Raw genomic sequence first — 18,546 nt, forward strand, 5'->3', positions numbered from 1 at the left:
ACATAACACGCGCACCCGCAGAAGTAGCCAATCAGAGAGCGGAATTTCCGCTGTACGCGTATTTTGAACTGCGTCTAAGCAACGGACGGGACTGAGGGCTCAGGACAGGCAGTGAGGCGACGCTGCGCTTGTCTTTTTGACAAGTTTTGGTTGTTTTTAAACTTTTCAACAAGTGTGCGACAGAGTGTGGAATTAAACGATGAGGAAGAGGTAAGATTAAGGCTTATTTCAGGGCATAGAGACAGACTTTATATAAATAAAATACATATTGGATAGACAGTAACGTTCGCTAACTTTACCTTAACTTCAGTTAGCTAACCCTTAAAGTAGCGGTTGGCTCGTTCATACGACTTTATTCCTTGTATGTTTGAATGTTACCAGAGATTTAGTTGATATTTGAACTAGATGAAGGTGTCACCCACTGGCTGTGTGTTTCTGTAGCGAGGTGCTCGCAGCGGAGTCGGTGTCTTGCCTGAATAAAGCGCTGATCCATCTGAAGGACATTTGGGAGGAAATCGGTATCCCAGAGGACCAGAGACTTGAGAGGACTAATGTCGTCAAGAACCACATTAAGGTGAGAAATCTAAGACCACATAGATATCATCATGGATATAATAATACTATGATTAATATAAAAGTGCTTTCTTCTAAGTTAGGTTTGTAGGAGGTTGTCAGTTGACCTTATGAACAAGTTTCGACAGAGGAGGGGAGATGGGGGGGCTTCACTATGATACTTCAGTTCATTGGTCAACTCACTCCAGTGTTAAGTTCTGGGTTAAAACTACTTATATTGCCCACAGTATGTTCAAATCTGACTACCATGAATTGCCTCATTTGCATTTCTCACATGTGCTATTTTGTCAGTGTGTTGCTTGTCCATATATTACTCAAATGTGTGGATGATTCATCAGTTAAAACATAGTGTAATTTACACACACCCATCTGCTTAATGCTGATGTATTCCTCCACCAGAACTTACTAGAAATGATGATCAAAGAAGAGGAATCGCTGAAAACAAGGCTGATAAGCAGCATCCAAACATGCAGGACAGAAATGGAGAAACTCTGCCTGGAACTTCAGCTGCCTTTGTTTGAGGTAACAACAGTTTAACATCTTCAGCAAAGTACACTTTTTTTTTTTAAAGCATGTCCACTTACTGATGCAGCATTTCATGCAAATACGTCTGTTATTGTTATTCTGTAAGTTTACAATATATTTACCTGCTTACTCAACATGTTTTTATTGTTCTTAAAAGATTTAAATCCTAAATCAATGTGGATTGCAGTAATTGGTTGCTTGATAATCGGCTGTGCAGAGGCAAAGCTAAACATCAGTGAAGTGAGCTTGTTGTTGTCTCTTCTGTCTGTTCAGGAGGAGAGCGGCATCAGCATGCTCCAGCAGGAGAAGAACATCCGCACGCGGGTAGAGGCCATGATGAAGGAGAAGACCCAGCGGTTGCAGCAGCTGAAGGTTCTGCTTGACCAGGACCAGGACCTGTGTGACATCCTGTGCTCCATGTCTTACGGCATCGCTCCAGACTCCGTCCCCTCACTGGAACAACTGCAGAACTTCCGCCAGCACATTGTCAACCAGAATGAAGAGAAGGTCTGCGCTCACTTTGTTACTATTATTTATATCTCCCCTGTTCAGTTATTCAGACTGTTTTATGTGTTATCTTAGATTGATAATATTCAAACCCTCCCTTTGTGTATGTACCATTATCAAAAGCAGTTAGAAAGGTTCAAAATGCTGATTCTCTGAGGCGCGAGAAAGTTAATATTAAGGGGTCATTTTTACGCTTGTTAGAAGATGTTGGAGGAGAACTTTGTTTGTCACACGTACCATGTCTTTGAAAAGTTTATTTTTCTCTAGAGTGGAGGAGTTATAATAAAGAAAAAAATATTATCCAGCCAATAGCAGTAAATAGTAGGTCATTACAATCGCCCACAAGGCAACCAGACAAGACAGCAACTTGTGTCTTAATCTAGTCTAATCAACCAAAATGTTATGCTGCTTTCAGGCGAGGCGGTACGCTGAGTTCTCCGACATCAAAAGGCAGATTATCCTGTGCATGGGAGCGCTGGACCACATCCCTGAGACCAGCTTCGAGAAGGACGTCGTCTGTGAGGACGAGGACTCTTTTTGCCTTTCCAGAGACAACATCACGTCACTCAAACTGCTCCTCTGTCAGGTGGGATGGTTTTGTGACATTGCACTTTAAACTTTAAAAGAAAGTTATATAGTCAATCTTTGAAAATCGATTGGAGGATGTTTTATATTTGTCAAATCTGTATTATGATCGATCCAGCACTGTAAGCACTTTGTCACATAGCATAGTCACAGGTCAAGCTGCGGAGTTGGTTACTGATGCTACTTTGTTCACCCTGCAGCTGGAGGAACGCAAGACAGAGAACGAGGCGATGTGTGAGAGTCACAGGGAGAAGATCCAGCGGCTGTGGGACAGACTGCAGGTGCCGCAGGAGGAGAGGGAGGCTTTCAACGAGCACATGGTCACATCCAGGAAGAGGAACCTGGAAGCGGTGAGAACATTAGAGTGTTCTTTGTGACGCTGACTTCCCTTGCATATATTTTTAGTTTTTTAGACGGTCAGTGATGTGGCTTCTGTTTACACTTTATTTGTCTTCCTCAGTTACAAGCAGAAGTTCAGCGTCTGGAGGAGCTCAAGCTGCTAAACATCCGTAACGTCACTGACGCCATCCGCTCCGAGATCGCTGTGTTCTGGGAGAAGTGCTTCTTCAGCATCGACCAGCGGGAGGAATTTGCACCATACTTTAGTGGTTGGTTCTTTTGTCTTAACATTTGAACTTTCTTAAGCTGAAAAATATTAGAATATAGAAAAGTGCTAAGACTCTAACTGACTGTTTTTTAGAGGACTTTACTGAAGAGCTGTTGAGTCTGCACGATGCTGAGATCCAGCGCTTGAAGCAGCATTATGAGGATCACAAAGAGCTCTATGACGGGATTCACCAATGGGAGGAAAGCTGGAGACTCTTCTTGGAGCTGGAGGTCAGTGCACTCTGACAGGGGAAGGAAACTTACAATGCTTGTTATGAATTTTACCAGCAGCCAGTGGTACAGCTGAGGAAACAAGACTCATTGAGGGATCAGCTTTTGACTCATATTTAACGCTGCTACTCTTCTTCCCCAGAAAAAAGCCACAGATCCGACAAGATTCACAAACAGGGGAGGGAATCTTCTGAAAGAGGAGAAGCAGAGGTCTGACCTGCATAAAAGCCTGCCCAAGGTAAGACGTGGATTACTATTATGTTCTTCACATTAAATATCTTTTCCTTTATTGTTACTTATATTATTTGTAAATGTTTTTTTTCTGAAGCTTGAGAAGAAATTAAAAGCCCAGATCGACGTGTGGGAAAGTGAACAGGGTCGTGAGTTTCTGGTAAGCGGCCAGAAGTTCCTGCAGTATGTGGAGGAGCAGTGGGAGCTGCACAGAATAGAGAAAGAGAAGGAGAAACAAGAACGGGTAAACAAGCTGCCTTCTTGCACTGTAAGCTAAACCTGTATGTTTGCTGAGAAAGGTGTTGACACGTCTTTTTACAAACTCCTGACAGCATCTGAAGAAAAGCAAGCAGACCGAGGTGGACATGCTTTACGGAACAGCTGTACGAACACCCACCAAACGCAGATTCCTCGGCACTACGACCCCGAATAAATCACGCAAGGTAACCCCTGTTTGTAGCTCACTTTGATAGTAATTGTTTAAATTCTTTGTTTGAAATTAATTCAGTCTTTAAAGTAGTCCAGCTCTGTGGGCACTAACCTCTTCCCTCTTTCTCTCTCATCAGTTTAACGCAACTTCCAGCATCTCTAGTGCTACCTCTAACAGCACCATGCGCTCTGCCTTTGGTGGAACTGTCTGTCGCTCACCTGTGCCCCGCCCACCTCTCTCAGCAAATAAGGTTTGTTCAGTTTCAACATACAGAAGTACTAACATCAAACATAAAGGAAAAGATCTTGAGATGGAAAAAACTTTAACTCTGAGAGGAAACCTACAGGAGACCTCACGCCTGATTGTAATTTCAGAGATGATTTTTTTTTTTAAATTTTGTGATCATTGAGAGATCAAGATAAACTCACATTCTAACTCATGCTTGCATGGCTACAACCGTGATTAGACTTCCCTGCAGATTTTCACATGACTCCTAACTGACTGTTGACACATTCTCAAATTGACGATCGTAACTTTATACTGGAAACTAAATAGAGCTGAGATATATGGATATTTAGACTAAATTATGTCCAACAACAAGCATACTCTGATGGGGATCTGTACTCTGATATCAGTGCTGTATCTTGCATCAGTAGAGGCCCAGCCCAAATGATCTTACAGGGCAGTAAGCTTCCATGTACATGCATAAGGTGTGACTCACTTTAAATTTGTTGACAAACTGAAGTTGGGGTTAAAGCATTTAACTAGGGATGCACTGATACCACTTTTTTTCAGACCAAGTACAAGTACTTACATTTGGGTACTTACCCAAAAACTACCCGATACTGGTATCCTTATCGGTGCATCTCTACATTTAACCCACGTTAACAATAGACTCGGGTAACTTCATTTTTTATAGCCCCATGGGGAAAACGTTACCAAGCGCTCCGCACGTAAGGCTCGTTTCAAAGGAAACATGTTAAGGTAAAGTTAGCTTGCTAACAGTTAGCGCTGAGACGGCTGACGGTCACGGTGCTTGCCCATGTGTGCACTGTTACATCCTGCTAAGCCACGCCCACCTGGGTGAAATACTGTGTTTTTAGGGAGTCCTAATGAGAACTTGTAAATGTGATATTTCTTGCGCTGTACTCACTCTGCATGTTCTTTGGAATTGTTCCTTCCTACCTTTCATATTCATACAGTTTTTATTCTGGCAATTTTGGTTGTCAATTCTGATTTAGCTTTTATATGCGAAGCTTTGACGATTCATTCTTCAGTTACCAAAGAACCAAACTGATCTGAATTGAGTGCCACAGAGCGCCTGGGACACACTGATTTTTTTATGTAAAAACTGCTTCAGTCAGTGTTTTTACTGCTTTAACCTGTCAGAGGGAAGCCTTTATCCATTTACCTCTGAAATCTGAGTCCTGTATTGTGTTGTTAAGAAAGACTGTTTGTCCAACCTGTCTGATATGATTCTCCGCTGCTGTGCGTCCTCCAGGGTTCAGCAGCACGGACTCCAGTTGGCAGTAAACCCCCCAACCCACGCCTGCAGGGCTGTAACAAGGAGAACGAGGCCCGGCCGAAGGGGACCCCTCTGAGTGGTGGGTTGCTGAGCTCCGCTAGTCCACAGCGTAACTTCAGCATAACCTCTGTTGCCAGCACATATTCCGAGTTTGTGGTAATTTATACTTTTGTCTCTAATCTATTTTCTCTGCATGGTTTTCCACATTTCTGTGCAGTTTCAGATTCCAATTTTTGTTTAGGAATGAGATTTTATTCAAATGCTAATCATGAAAATTTGTATTGTAGAGGGACTTGGTCAGCACTGAATCTGTTCAGTCAAGGTGTGTTTTGAATCCTTGAAGTCTTAATCGGACTAATCCCTTTTTAACTTGCAGTAATTGCATGCCTCTAATCAAAGGGGAAATTACCCTTTAAGGTAATCTCGAAGATCTTAGTTTCGTTCTCTTTGGCGATAAACGTTAATTGCGGGAGCACACTTCCCAGATACCCAGACAGTGCTGCATGTGTGACGTCCACGGTTGGCTCCGGTTCACACTCTTGATTTTCCTGGCTGACGGTCGCTTTCCTTTTCAGACTGTTTGCTTCATCTGAGCGTCGAGTTTGTTTCTTCTTCTTTGGATTTTCACTTCTTGTTGAAGTTGTATCTGTAGTCATCCATCTTTTCTTTGTTTGTTCAGCCATAGTAGATTACTGTTTACTCGCAACACTTGCAGAGAGCGGAAAAGCAGCCGCTTAGCTCCGCCTACCCTCTCTGGCAGACCAACCACTGCTGGCTGATGGAAAACGCGTCACTAACTGGGCGCCGCTTGTGATTTTTTTCCGCGAGAGTCGCACCACAGACCCAGTCTGTACTAATACTATATACTGCAAATACAAAGGCTTTCACTAGTGGGCCATAGGCTCAATGAACCATTGTGTTACTTCATTCAGTGAAAGATAGTGACAGACATTTATTTCAATGAAAATCTTCAAGATTATATCTTTAACCTGATATTTCAGTTTTAACTTGCACAGTCAGAGCAAAATCAGCCCCACATTAAATGTCACATATCATCTGGGTAACAGTAGGAATTAACATCGCTGTGTTTCCCCAAACAGGTCAGTTCACTTAGTTACACATTATAAAGGTTATGTTTATTTTCTGTTGCAAAAGTTGTGAAGTTCCCACTTGATTTAGCCGTTCTTTTGTAAGCCCTCTGCTGCGGTACCTGGTACACAGAACCAAGACTTGAAGGTGGAACTATAAACACTGCAGTACATCGAGTGTTTTCACACACAGGGTCTCCGAATAATGGTCGAGTAGTTCCCAGAGAATATCGAGCAGTACTTTTGCTACATGTAAGAATAAGTACTTTAATGAAGGCTTGTATGTAGGTAACTCTTTTAGAGTAAAAGTAGACAGCATCGTAAACAAAGGCTTCACCAAACATGAATAAAAACACGTGTTTAACGCATGACATGAGCTTTTCACTGCAGAAATCCACGCTTCTTGTTTTAAACCTTATTAGTCAAACACTTCTTCTCTTATTCACACTAACAGCCTTCACACTGAGTCATGTCATTAGATTAATAATGTTAAGCACGTGTTGCTGCTTGTACATGTTGTCTCCTTGTATTATCGTTATGTTACATGTGAGCAATCAACCTTAACGTCTGCTTTTGTGCTTTCACAGCGAGACCTGTCCAAGGCCTCCAACGCCCAGATCCAGCACAACGTCCTGAACTCCACCACCACCAACCTTTGACCTCTCCGCTCTGAAGGTCACTGAGTCAGCTATCGTATCGTAAAGAAGTACTGATGCCCTAAAAATGGATCTCTACTTGTCACTGCTTTCTGCTTTAAAATGTCAATGAAGGTAATAATATATAAAGTGTTACGTCAGTGATAAACAAACACCTGTTTCATATGCTTTGGGCGGTCTATCACTGTCCGTATGAGGATAAAATATGTATCATAAGTTAAACTAACACTACTTTGGCTCTCTAACTTTATTGAGATGTTGTAAATGTTGACTTGGGCTGCACATTTAAACAAAAGGAAGTTATGCAATCAGAGGGTTACAGGCCAAATGTATTATGAATACTTTGCACTTTTTTATTTAGAAAATATATTGCAGTGCACAGTGTAACCGTACACACTCACTGTTCCCTCCAATCTGTTTTTATGTGTATATATTGTTTATCTATTTCTGTACCCACTCTCTCTCTCTCTCTCTTCGTAGAACTGTTTGACAATATGTTAGTTGTTTAAACAGGCAGTTAAGAAGTGTGTCATATGTTCTGCATCATAGTTTATATATAGTTAAATCACGTTCATTAAATACACTATTGTGGCTGATTTGTAAAAGCTTGTCAAAATATAATAAATGCTTTTTCACCTGAAAAGAAAATATATTTTATAACATCCCCTTTTTTAAATCCATTCCATTTTATCCAAAGTTATATGTTTACAGTGGAATCTAAAAATATGCACAAACAACTGCATCTTTTTAAAGACTGAATATCGGCTTGTGTATTAGCATTTAAAGATGATTGGTCTCACTAAAACACCAGATGAAGGTGTAAAAGAATCTGATTGGTCTGTTGAAATTTGCAACTATAGTTGATAATACATAGAGATAACATGGAGTATAAATTCTTTCAGGAGATCAGTCTCTGACCTGAGCGTCTGCAGATTCTTGTGATTGGAACTTCTAAAGATTACCCCACTGGACTGTGATACATCTTGTGTGCAAGCTCAAGTAGAGAGAGTAACTTCTAAACCTAGGCTAAGTACTAACCAAACACAGGCGGCTTAAAGGAATATTCCAAATAATGGGAATCAGTTTTATTTAAAAAAAACTGAAAAACAAATTAAAGCTTAAGGTTGATTTGAGGTAAGCTTATCGTACACGACAGGCTAACGTTAACAAATACCATTTGGGTAAACTATTAACCTACCCTGCTTGATTTAATCAGTGTTGATTAAACACCTGATGTTGTCTGGCTCATCAGCTTTGAATTTGTTGTGATACGACGACCAGACTTCTGGCTGCTTTCATTTTCTTGTATCCCAACTAGCTGCCAGACAAGCCTGTGTTACTGTTTTGGACGCCATACCAAATTGTATCCTTGCAAACACAAACGTATTATATTGGTCTGTGAAGTTTTTTGTCCATATTTCAAGGTAAACAGCTATTCACCCATTCCAACTGCTTTTAGAAAACCTTAATTTTGCAACAATATTTTGTGAATCTACATTACCATTTATGTCTAAGTCGAAGGTGGTGCTTAAGTAGAGGGTGAAAGGAATATTTTTATAACGTCCACAATAAAAGTTCAGGTAGGCGCTTGGCCAGTTGTACATTATACCCAAGTTTGAAAGTCTTCCTGAAAAGTTGAGTTTCATGATGCGAGCTGCTGCTTACAGGTGAAGGGAAATTAATGGTACTTGCTATATAGCCCAAACTGATTAAATACTCAAGTACAAGGATTTACGTTACATTAATTGATTGTTAAACACAGAAACCACCTTGATATGATTTTTACAGTAATTTACATTGGCAAATAAATGCTTAGGAATATTTTTTTTAAAAGAAAATCAGTTAAGAATGAATTTTCAAATGAAATATAATACAATAATAATACTAATACTAGTATATACTACAAAAACTGTTATAGTACATTTACAGTGGGCTAAGTAGTTGTAAATACCCCAAATTATATGTATATTATATGTAGTGCCGTTGAATTTTTTGGAGGTCACAGATTTTAGTTTGAAGGGTGCACACCGGAAGTCCTGTTGTTACCGGAACAATCTTTCGGACTCCGGGGGAGGACCCTTAAACACATGTAAACCGCTTGACATGTCAGACTTCACAGTGTGTGGTTTACACGCACACCTCTTAATATAACATTGCGTGGTAATGAAACGCCGTCCGACTTTTAAAGCTCAGTTTTTACAGTTTGTAAGATCAAAAAGCTCAGCCATGTCCGGAGCGTTAGCAAGGCTGCTCTTCTACCCGACGTTAGCCTACAATGTTGTCATGGAGAAGGTGTCCTCGAGACGGTGGTTCGACCGAGTGGACGAGACCGTCGTCCTGGGAGCGCTGCCGTTCAGATCCATGACAAAACAGGTCAGACTGCCTCGTCAACATTAGCACCTTACTTTAGCTAACACTGAACACAATCATCTCTCTACTTTTTTCTCAGTTAGAGTCTAGAAGTAAACCTGCGTTGAAATAAAAACTTGTTGCAGCGATCGTGTGCACTGATGGGGCGGTGGTGTATTATAGTATTATAGCCCCTGCTCGCTTATACAGTATGTGCTACTAAGGTTATGTCCTCTGAATTTATTAGCTTAATATTTAACGATCAGAAACAAATGCAGAAGTGAGAAATATTCATGCAAAGTCAAACTAATAAGCTATTAAGCAATAATGATGAAATAGTTGGTCACCGTGACAACACAAGTATTAGAAATTTGGACTAAAGTGTTTGAGAAATTGATCTGTCAAAAGTAAATCAAAAGGCAACAGTTTATCAAAAATAAATGAATCTTTTAAGTCATATGTCAAGCTCGATTCAGCTTCTCACATTTTAGGATTTTATGCGCAATAAAGCAAGTATTACTTTCAACTTAGTACAATTATAAAACAAAACTATTAATAGAAAAAACAATTAGCATTGAAAAAATGTATAGAAATGATTGTCTGTATCTTCACCCCTAAGTTAGTATGTTTTTGTGTTTTCACGTTGTTTCACATTTTTACATTTTATCCCACCATGAGGGTTTTTTTGTCCTTGTCTTAGTTATATCAGAAACAAAATCCTGTCAGATGCGGTGATTTCAAACTCATTTTCTGTCTCTATAGTGATTGTTCCCTCTAGCTTTCGATAGTCTTCAGTCTTCAAAATGTGCTTGGTCACTAAATGGCCATTGACTCTGAGAACTGATGGTTTCCATTTCTTGTTGCAGCTGGTAGAGGTAGAAAATGTTCGAGGGGTCATCACCATGAACGAGATGTATGAGACCAAATATTTCTGCAACTCAGCTGAGGTGAGTTCACTTGACTTCTGTTTACACTCTAATGTTGGATGTTGGAACGTTAGTTTTTATTTGTGTCCTGTGTTTATGTCAAATGTTCAGCTGATATTCGGTTTGGTTTTTAACAAACAAGCAATTGTCATTCATCTTAAAATAATTGCAAAAATGACGATGATTTTGTTTGTTTCAGCTTCTATATTGAGTGATTTGTTGCTTTTTCTTTGTCATATATGATGGTACACTGAATATCTTTGGTTTATGGACTGATGGTTGGTCTAAAAAAACAATCCGACAGACTTTTATTTTCACTTTTTCTTTTGCATTAATTGTCATTCATTCATCAGTTGATTTGATGTGTTTGATACTGGGTGCAGGAATGGGGAGCCGCAGGGGTGGAGCAGCTGAGGTTGAGCACAGTTGATCTGACTGGCGTTCCCAGTCTGGAGAACCTTCACCGCGGCGTGGATTTTGCCCTGCAGCACAGAGAGGAGGGGAGCAGCGTGTACGTCCACTGCAAGGCCGGACGCTCCCGCAGCGCCACACTGGCTGCTGCGTATCTCATCAGGGTCAGTTTATATGACATGGTATCAACATCCAGGAGATTCTGACATATGTATTATATTAATCTTTAATACTAATTCAATGTGTTTTCTGCTCACAGTTACACTGCTGGACTCCAGAGGAAGCCTGTCAGAAGCTGGCGTCTGTTCGACCGCACGTCCTGGTGCGCTCAGCTCAGCTGGAGATGCTGAGGAGATACTACCAGGAGGTGTGTGGAGAGTCCAGCTGAGAGAACCGAGCGGCGGGTTGGACCTCATGTTACTACTGCAGCTGGAAGACGGGACTCAGAGCTTTGTTTAAAGCTACAATGACATGAAACAGATCCTCCTTATCACTGTGTACACCCACTGGTGAAAATGGCAAACTACTTGTTTTCCCCACGTTATGAAATCAAATTCTCATGTGTGTCACTGGGAAATCGCTGACTTTATTGAGTTGATTCAAAACACATCAGTGATTTAAAAAAAGGCAGTTTCTACAGTTTTTTAATGCATAACATTGTAACTTGTACTGAAACACTTTTGTATCTGGAATATCTGAGGCTCAGAATTATGTTCAAGGAATGTAAGACTCAGAAACTCATTAATGAGTGTTTGGTTACCTAACAGGCCTGCCTAGTGAAACCAAAAATCCTTTGCAGAAATCCTCTGCATGAGTGATCACTGTAATAAAAACACTCCAATTAATAGAAGTATTGTGCGCTTGTTGAATTTGGACTGCAGTGGCACAACAAGATGATGATACTTCAGTTCATTATTCAGATATGAAGAAGTTACTGTCCATAAACACTTTATTTGAGTCGGTCATATTTTCTCATGGTGCCTCATAACTTTAGATAGTGAGTGATTTTAAATAAAATGTGAGATAAATACAATGTGATGATCTTCCTGCTCCTTTGTTGTCAGCATCTATATATACAGCATGTGCATGAAGCTGTATGAATAATCTAATGAGATGCATTAAAACAGGCTGTGCAGTGGTTAGCGCTGTTGCCTTACAGCTAAAAGGTTCTTAGTTCAAACCCAGTTCGGACAAAATGTGGCCTTTCTGTGAGGAGTCTGCATGTTCTCCCCGTGCATGCGTGGGTTCCCTCCGGGTACTCCGGCTTCCTCCCACAGTCCAAAGACATGCTTGTTATGTTCATTGGTGACTCTAAATTACCCGTAGGTGTGGGTGTGAGCGTGAAAGGTTGTCTGTCTCTATGTGTCAGCCCTGTGATCAGGCAATCAGTCAAGGGTGTACCCCACCTCTCGCCCAATGACAGCTGGGATTGGCTCCAGCCCCCTGCGACCCTGAACAGGATAAGCACTATAGATAATGGATGGATGCATTAAAACATTATATCCTGTTGACAGAGCACTACTTGTTCAAATCCATTTCAACAAGAGCAAAAAGGGACTAATAATAGTAGTAATAAGATGATCAAACAAGTCAGTCAAGCTGTTAAAAATATAAAACACCTTGATAATTAGTCAGGTGGAAAGGGCATTGTATGGATCAAAATACATAGATTTACAATATCACTGGGATTAGGTGAAAACAGAAAATTACAGAAGATGTACATGAAATAAATATATCAGAATGAAGGGGCATGGTGGGAAAGGATTAGAGCCATGAGGATTCAATAGATTTATGGAAGGGGACAAAGTGAAGTGGATGTCAGAAATCAAATGTAGGAGCTGACTAAATCCAGAAGATGGCAGTAATGCAACACTATGAAAGCAACCGGTCGTTTAACCTAGAGAAGAATAATAATTTGCTCTTGTGTTTTTCTTGGGCTCTTCGAAATCTTTATATATTTAAATCTCATACGTTCATATATAATTTAACAGCAGTTTTGAAAAAAGGCTTTACATTGATTATTGTCGTTCTTAATACATTTCGTAACACTGCTTAAACAAGACTCCTCCGGCCCACCAGGAGGCGACAGACCGCTAACCGTGCCGTTTCTCTCCGAAGAAAAACGGCTGCAGAGAAAACATGGCGGCGTCGTTGATGCGGTTTGTCCGCGGAGGACTTGGAAGGAGTTATAACAGTAAGTTAAAATGAATATCGTTTCAGTTTGTATATGCTGTTTACTACAGGGATCTATTTAGTTCTGTGTGCATTTGCTTATCCCTGTTAGTACGCTGTGTCATTTTTTTAACCGTCAAACGTCTCCGGTTTGACCTTCGAGCTAGCTAATGCTAACGTTAGCCGTAGCCTTCATCGAGTTAAATAACAGACGTGATGGACAATTTCTGTTGTTTCTTTGACAGATGGCGTTATTTAAGAAATCCAGACCCTCGTACAGATAGTTGGATGTAACGTTATACATAGCTTTTGGTTTTATTCTTGACGTGTTACTCACACACCGCCAGGTCTTCTGTTGCTGTAAACATGCAGTTGTCATCGGTGTGTTTACTCGCGCTTTGACTTTTTCTTTTTCTTTTTCGTCAGTTGCAAGAAGTTCGTCTCTCCTCCAGCAGCAGGCAAGGCTGCAGAGCTCCACCACTGAGACCAGCCGTGAGTACACACCAACTGATGCTGCTGATACTAATATAAGATAGTTGTTTACCAGAAGTCAAACAGCGAGGCTGGTCCACTCTGTTAAACCACACAAGAGGCAGCTGAGTCAAGTGTATGTTATGTATTATCAAGAAGATTGGATGACCTGACCAAATGAGGCAACTGCCCAGGGACTGTGAAGCTACATGGGCCCCAAGAGCCTGTACTGTGTGTCCAAGATATTGAAAATTTTTAAGTGTAGTAAATCAGGATAGGATAAAGTCCTGCAGATTAGCCTTGTGTTGGGAAAGAAGTGTTAACAGAGGGGAAGCAGACTCGGGTTTTCTGCTACTACTTCACCAAGTAGTGGGTGACTTATATCAATATCTTTATATTTAAGTCACAGAGCTAAACTTCCAACAATTTTTATAACCCTAGAAGGTTACAAAGTGCTCTTCTGAATGTACTCCCATAACTTGCAGACCCCTAACAATCTGGGTGAAAACATAGATATGTATCATCATGCATATCTGACTAATTTCAACATATGTTCTTGCTGGATACGACGGAAGTGAAAGATGTATATGTCTACATTCATGTAATTCACCAATAATTTCTATTATCATATGCAATAACATGTTTATATGTTTTTTCTTCGGTACAAGACAAGCAATTTAGAAAAAATGCCATCTGTGGCTACCATCTTGGTTTTAAGCAGATGGACTATTTTCTTATCCAGATGGTCAGGAGTCTGTTGAAAATACATTAAAACATCAATATGTAGGTTTTTTTTCTTTTATCGAATTTCTACCTCTGTGATAAAAAATATAATTCTACTCTCAGATCAAAAATGTAAAACAATTTCAAGCAGATCAGTGTCAGATTAGATATCATCGTACTGCATTGTTCATGATGAGCTATTATTAAAAGAAATGTAAAAGTGTGTCAGGGAGAGCGATCACTTAGTTGCTGAATTGTTTTAAGCATCTTGCTTCCTCTGTCGTTCACACAGCCACCGTCAGGCCCAAAGATGCTGTCACTCACAACCAGCTGGCACAGTTTGGAGAGTATATGTCTGAGATGATGCCCAAATACATCCAGCAGGTCCAGGTCAGTTCTTTTGGTTCTTTCTGCTTGAATGGCTCAAGAACATTAAGTGTGTAGTTGGATTAAGTCCCAATTTCTAGCTTAACATTTTAGAACCACTATGCTACATGTGTCTGCATGCTAGTTAGCAACAGCTTTTCTAAATCAGAGCTGTGAGATGTGTAAATAATCTGAGGAACAGGCAGATCTCTGGCTGGTGAAGGATCTGACGTGGTTATCCAAAAGTGCTTAGAGATTCTTGTAGAGTGGATCCGTGTTCAGTAGAGCAGGCCTTAGCAGACCACGAGTACTGTATTACCAGTCTCAGAAGCATTTGTTACCATGTGTAGCTTTTTTAATGTAATTGTTTTGGTTGTACTTTCAGAGACACGGCTTCAAAATGGTTGTTTTATTGGTGTGTCGATGTGTGTGTAGGTGACCTGTTTTAATGAGTTGGAGGTGATGATCCATCCTGATGGAGTTGTCCCTGTGCTGACCTTCCTGAGGGACCACACCAACGCCCAGTTCAGGAACATGATCGACCAGACTGCTGTCGACATCCCGTCACGACAGAACCGCTTTGAGGTGGCCATCACACATACACACACATACCTAGAAACATGTCATGATGGAGATCTGTGAATGATAATCTTTTGTTTTAATCTTTTGCCATTAAACTCTGTCTTCCAAAATGTGTCACATTTTAAATTGTGAAATAAAGCACAAATCCCGCCGTAAGATCAAAAGTAAACACTTGAGCACTTTGAGAACAATTCGATTGTGTCGACTTCTGATTATTATAAATGCCTAAAGCTGCCTAATAATGCATTACACATCTATCTATTGTTGAAGCAGAGCTGTTACAATCAAAAGTTTAATTTCACACTGAACAATAAATTCCTCCATAAAGTTCTGATGCTCATATTCTCTTCTAAAAGTAAATGTTGCATACCTGTCTTAATGTTTTCCCATGTATGTGATGCTTTACAGATTGTGTACAACCTGCTGTCGCTGCGCTACAACTCTCGTATCCGCGTTAAGACATACACAGATGAGTTAACACCCGTGGACTCTGCGGTGCCGGTCCACATGGCTGCCAACTGGTACGAGAGGGAGGTGAGTCAAATCTTAAGATACATAAACGCTGTTTATTTAATTCCACTGACACAAAGTCAAAGTCTGTTATTTTTAAACCTTCTTTAAAATGATATGTGGTTCAAATGACTAATTAGTACATACAGTTTGTAATAGTTCTTGTAGGGGCTTCAGTCAGCAGCGACACTGTAATCCTTCATGTAATCCTTGGGGGGGGGGGGAGTGTGCTCATGCGATATCTTGAAGCCCACAGACTCCATTATCACAAACAGTACTTTAACCGTGCAGAACTTTAAAGTTGCTGGTTTACAGCCACCATGACTGGTTAGTATTTTTTGTGTTGTTGTGTGACTTTGGTGACAAACAAAGTAACTGGTCAAGACAGCAGGGGCCTATACTACCCAGGGTCTCTTTCCTTCACTTAACCTGACAAAGGAGATTGTGCTCAACGGTCACATGACCCAGGGTGTCTATGAGCGCGTTCACATTCAAGGGGCGTTGTTTGAAGCAAACGACCAATCTAAAAACGGGCAGGTCTGCCGTCAGCTGATCGGCATATTTTACAAACTCAGAGCAAACTATGATTTCAGAAAGATATGAAGAAATGACACATAATCCAGATTAAAATCCACTCGGCTGCAGCTGCTGGATGCAGGAAGGACATTTAGCAAAAAAACACAGACTGTAAATGTGCAAATATAATAATATCACTGCTCCACCATTAGAGCACCACTCGAGTGTTACAGGAGATTAATATGTTGCGCAGATGTATTTTTGTAAGTAGCAGATTTAGACCTTATTCTCTCAGCTGTGTTAAACAGACCCATGAACAAATATAGAATAAGTTACCATGGTGATCTACCCCCGGTAAGAAGTGAACCACCTTCGTAGTACTGAAAACTCGTAGTTAACCCTGAAGGTACCTCGATAACCGCAAATCCTGCTTCGTAGTGTCCCTCCCAGGTGAAAAGGCACTCCTGTGTTCTGCAAGTCAAAATGACTGCTTTGGGCAGTGGAGTCTGGTACCTTTAAGGGAACAAATATAGCAAACAGCTGTTTCTGTGGGGAAAAGGTTTTTAATGAACAAAAATATCTCATTTCTGTAGGGATCCTTCCTGTCATGTTTTCAGTCAGTAGCATGAGACCTGAGAGTAAATGAGTTTGTGTGTTTGTACAGATATGGGACATGTACGGTGTGTTCTTTGCAAACCACCCGGACCTGAGGCGGATTCTGACGGACTACGGCTTTGAGGGTCACCCCTTCAGGAAGGACTTCCCTCTCTCAGGATACGTTGAGGTGAGCTCTGCCAACAAAACATCCGCTCCGTGCAGCTCGGCGTGCTTTATTCAGCGTCATCAGTGTGATTCATTTGCTTCCTCCAAAAATAAATGTAGTATTGGCAGGATGTCAGTAAGACAGACACGATGGAAGATCTGAACCTCCGCTGGATCCTGTGTTTTATTCATTCATTTATTTATTGAGCTCATGATAATAAATTCAGGGTTCCCACGAGCCTTTATAGTTTCTGCTGAGTTACCATAATTCATGGCCTAAATGCTTCCTGAACTGCACACATTTCCTTGAAAGAATGAATTACTGATTTCAGCCCTGAGATCTGTTTTAAAAAGTCATCATTTGGTCAGGATGTCGTGACAAGAAAGGATCCTCATGAAGTTTTCTTGTTATATCATCCAGTTTTTAGTCCTTGAAATGTTTCGACTCAACCGCAAAAACAGTCAAATGACTTTATACTTCAAAACAATTCTTTAAATATAACAACGGAAGCATGTCTCCCTCCTCAGGTGCGTTATGATGATGAGGTGAAGCGTGTGGTGGCCGAGCCCGTGGAGCTGTCACAGGAGTTCAGGAAGTTCGACCTGAACACGCCCTGGGAGGTTTTCCCCGCCTACCGGGAGCCCAAAGACGCCGCGCCCAAACTGGAGGCCGGTGAGACCCCTGAGAAGAAATGATGCCCCTCTGCTTCATCGCCATGTTCAGTCTGTTAGTGTTGTTTTGGGATCCCAAGCCCCCCGAACAAACCCACCTGAAATATTTATGTAAATAAAAGAACTAAGAACCTTGAAAAGATGTTGTCGTAGGGCTGTGTTTTTTTTGGAAAATTTCTCATTAAAGCACCTTTTATGTGCAAAAGTATTAAGACACCTGAACATTACAACCATGTGATTTGAACATCTCATTCCGAACCCCAAAGGCAGCTGTTTCCACGTGATTTTGCAGGATTATGTTGAAGCCATTGCGGCTGTATCGCGGCTACAGCAGAGGACTTCTACTGGAAAAGTTTTGTTCCTATGAGTCATTTCGACACCCACCAAACTTCTCCTTTTACACTGCGTGTATTTTAGGTATGCTTCCTTCATACCTTCTAACATCACACATAAGAATACAGGACCTATTCTTACTGTCTGTTCCAAAGGCCAGAACTGAACTGGGAAATAAGGCCAGTAAAATAAAAATCATACCCGAACCAGCCTACAGAGGGCGCTGCAGCACAGAATATAAAACCAAGAATGAGGACTGTAAATTCCTCCGTGTGCTGAATGCTTTCATCTGATGAGTTCACATCACGAATGCAACGACAGCTCAGACTGTACATTTGATCTTTTTTATTTTGTCAAACATTTTCATTGAAGCATTCGATTCACATGTAAGAAATACTCAAAACATTTCAAAGAGTCAACATGAGCCGGACTACTGAAAGCGAGACATGGGTCAACGTGTTTTTTTAATTCTCTTTTTGTTATTTTTCCATCGTTAGATTTTCTGCTCGACATAGTTTCTAATACACAATGATCAACCTCCCATCAGGATTATCGGAAAGAAAGAAGCACAGACCAGAAACATCCGACATTATGTCGGTTACTGTACAGAAAAGTCACTTAAAAACAGTCAACAGGCAACGACTGGGCCTGTGAAGCTGCTCAGACATCTTTTTATTCACTGTATTTTCAGTTACATGCATGCATCACACAAGTGCTTCAGACACCACTGTGAAGGAGCTCAGTGTAGCTTTTTTTACCACGTGTCACCTTCACACACTGAGTCACTGAGCCGGGT

General features: G+C 40.8%; 3 protein-coding genes across 4 annotated transcripts; all 3 read left to right on the top strand.

Moving 5' to 3' along the window:
- Positions 1-97: 97 nt before the first annotated feature.
- prc1b (protein regulator of cytokinesis 1b) lies at positions 98-7,528 on the top strand. 2 transcript variants are annotated; one of them, XM_069659358.1, is made up of 15 exons: positions 98-210; positions 442-574; positions 973-1,095; positions 1,372-1,605; positions 2,021-2,191; positions 2,391-2,540; positions 2,651-2,798; positions 2,891-3,027; positions 3,170-3,265; positions 3,356-3,502; positions 3,591-3,701; positions 3,825-3,938; positions 5,190-5,369; positions 5,501-5,535; positions 6,889-7,528. In XM_069659358.1, the coding sequence occupies exons 1-15, from the start codon at positions 200-202 to the stop codon at positions 6,935-6,937; spliced, it is 1,839 nt and encodes a 612-aa protein (XP_069515459.1). In that variant the 5' UTR covers positions 98-199; the 3' UTR covers positions 6,938-7,528. The 2 variants fall into 2 exon arrangements, with proteins under 2 accessions (XP_069515459.1, XP_069515468.1); XM_069659367.1 differs by lacking the exon at positions 5,501-5,535.
- Positions 7,529-9,036: 1,508 nt separating this feature from the next.
- Positions 9,037-11,659, top strand: ptpmt1 (protein tyrosine phosphatase mitochondrial 1). Its single transcript, XM_069661648.1, has 4 exons — positions 9,037-9,330; positions 10,173-10,253; positions 10,616-10,807; positions 10,903-11,659. Exons 1-4 carry the CDS (start codon positions 9,121-9,123, stop codon positions 11,029-11,031), a joined length of 612 nt encoding a protein of 203 aa, XP_069517749.1. The 5' UTR covers positions 9,037-9,120; the 3' UTR covers positions 11,032-11,659.
- Positions 11,660-12,766: 1,107 nt separating this feature from the next.
- On the top strand, positions 12,767-17,557 carry ndufs3 (NADH:ubiquinone oxidoreductase core subunit S3). Its single transcript, XM_069660976.1, has 7 exons — positions 12,767-12,837; positions 13,242-13,307; positions 14,302-14,399; positions 14,811-14,960; positions 15,366-15,491; positions 16,648-16,767; positions 17,274-17,557. Exons 1-7 carry the CDS (start codon positions 12,783-12,785, stop codon positions 17,439-17,441), a joined length of 783 nt encoding a protein of 260 aa, XP_069517077.1. The 5' UTR covers positions 12,767-12,782; the 3' UTR covers positions 17,442-17,557.
- Positions 17,558-18,546: the final 989 nt, after the last annotated feature.

Source organism: Semicossyphus pulcher, unplaced genomic scaffold (genome assembly GCF_022749685.1).
Source record: "Semicossyphus pulcher isolate SPU_LCO1_2020_fin unplaced genomic scaffold, fSemPul1.0.p SCAF_1, whole genome shotgun sequence".
Lineage (NCBI taxonomy): Eukaryota > Metazoa > Chordata > Actinopteri > Labriformes > Labridae > Semicossyphus > Semicossyphus pulcher.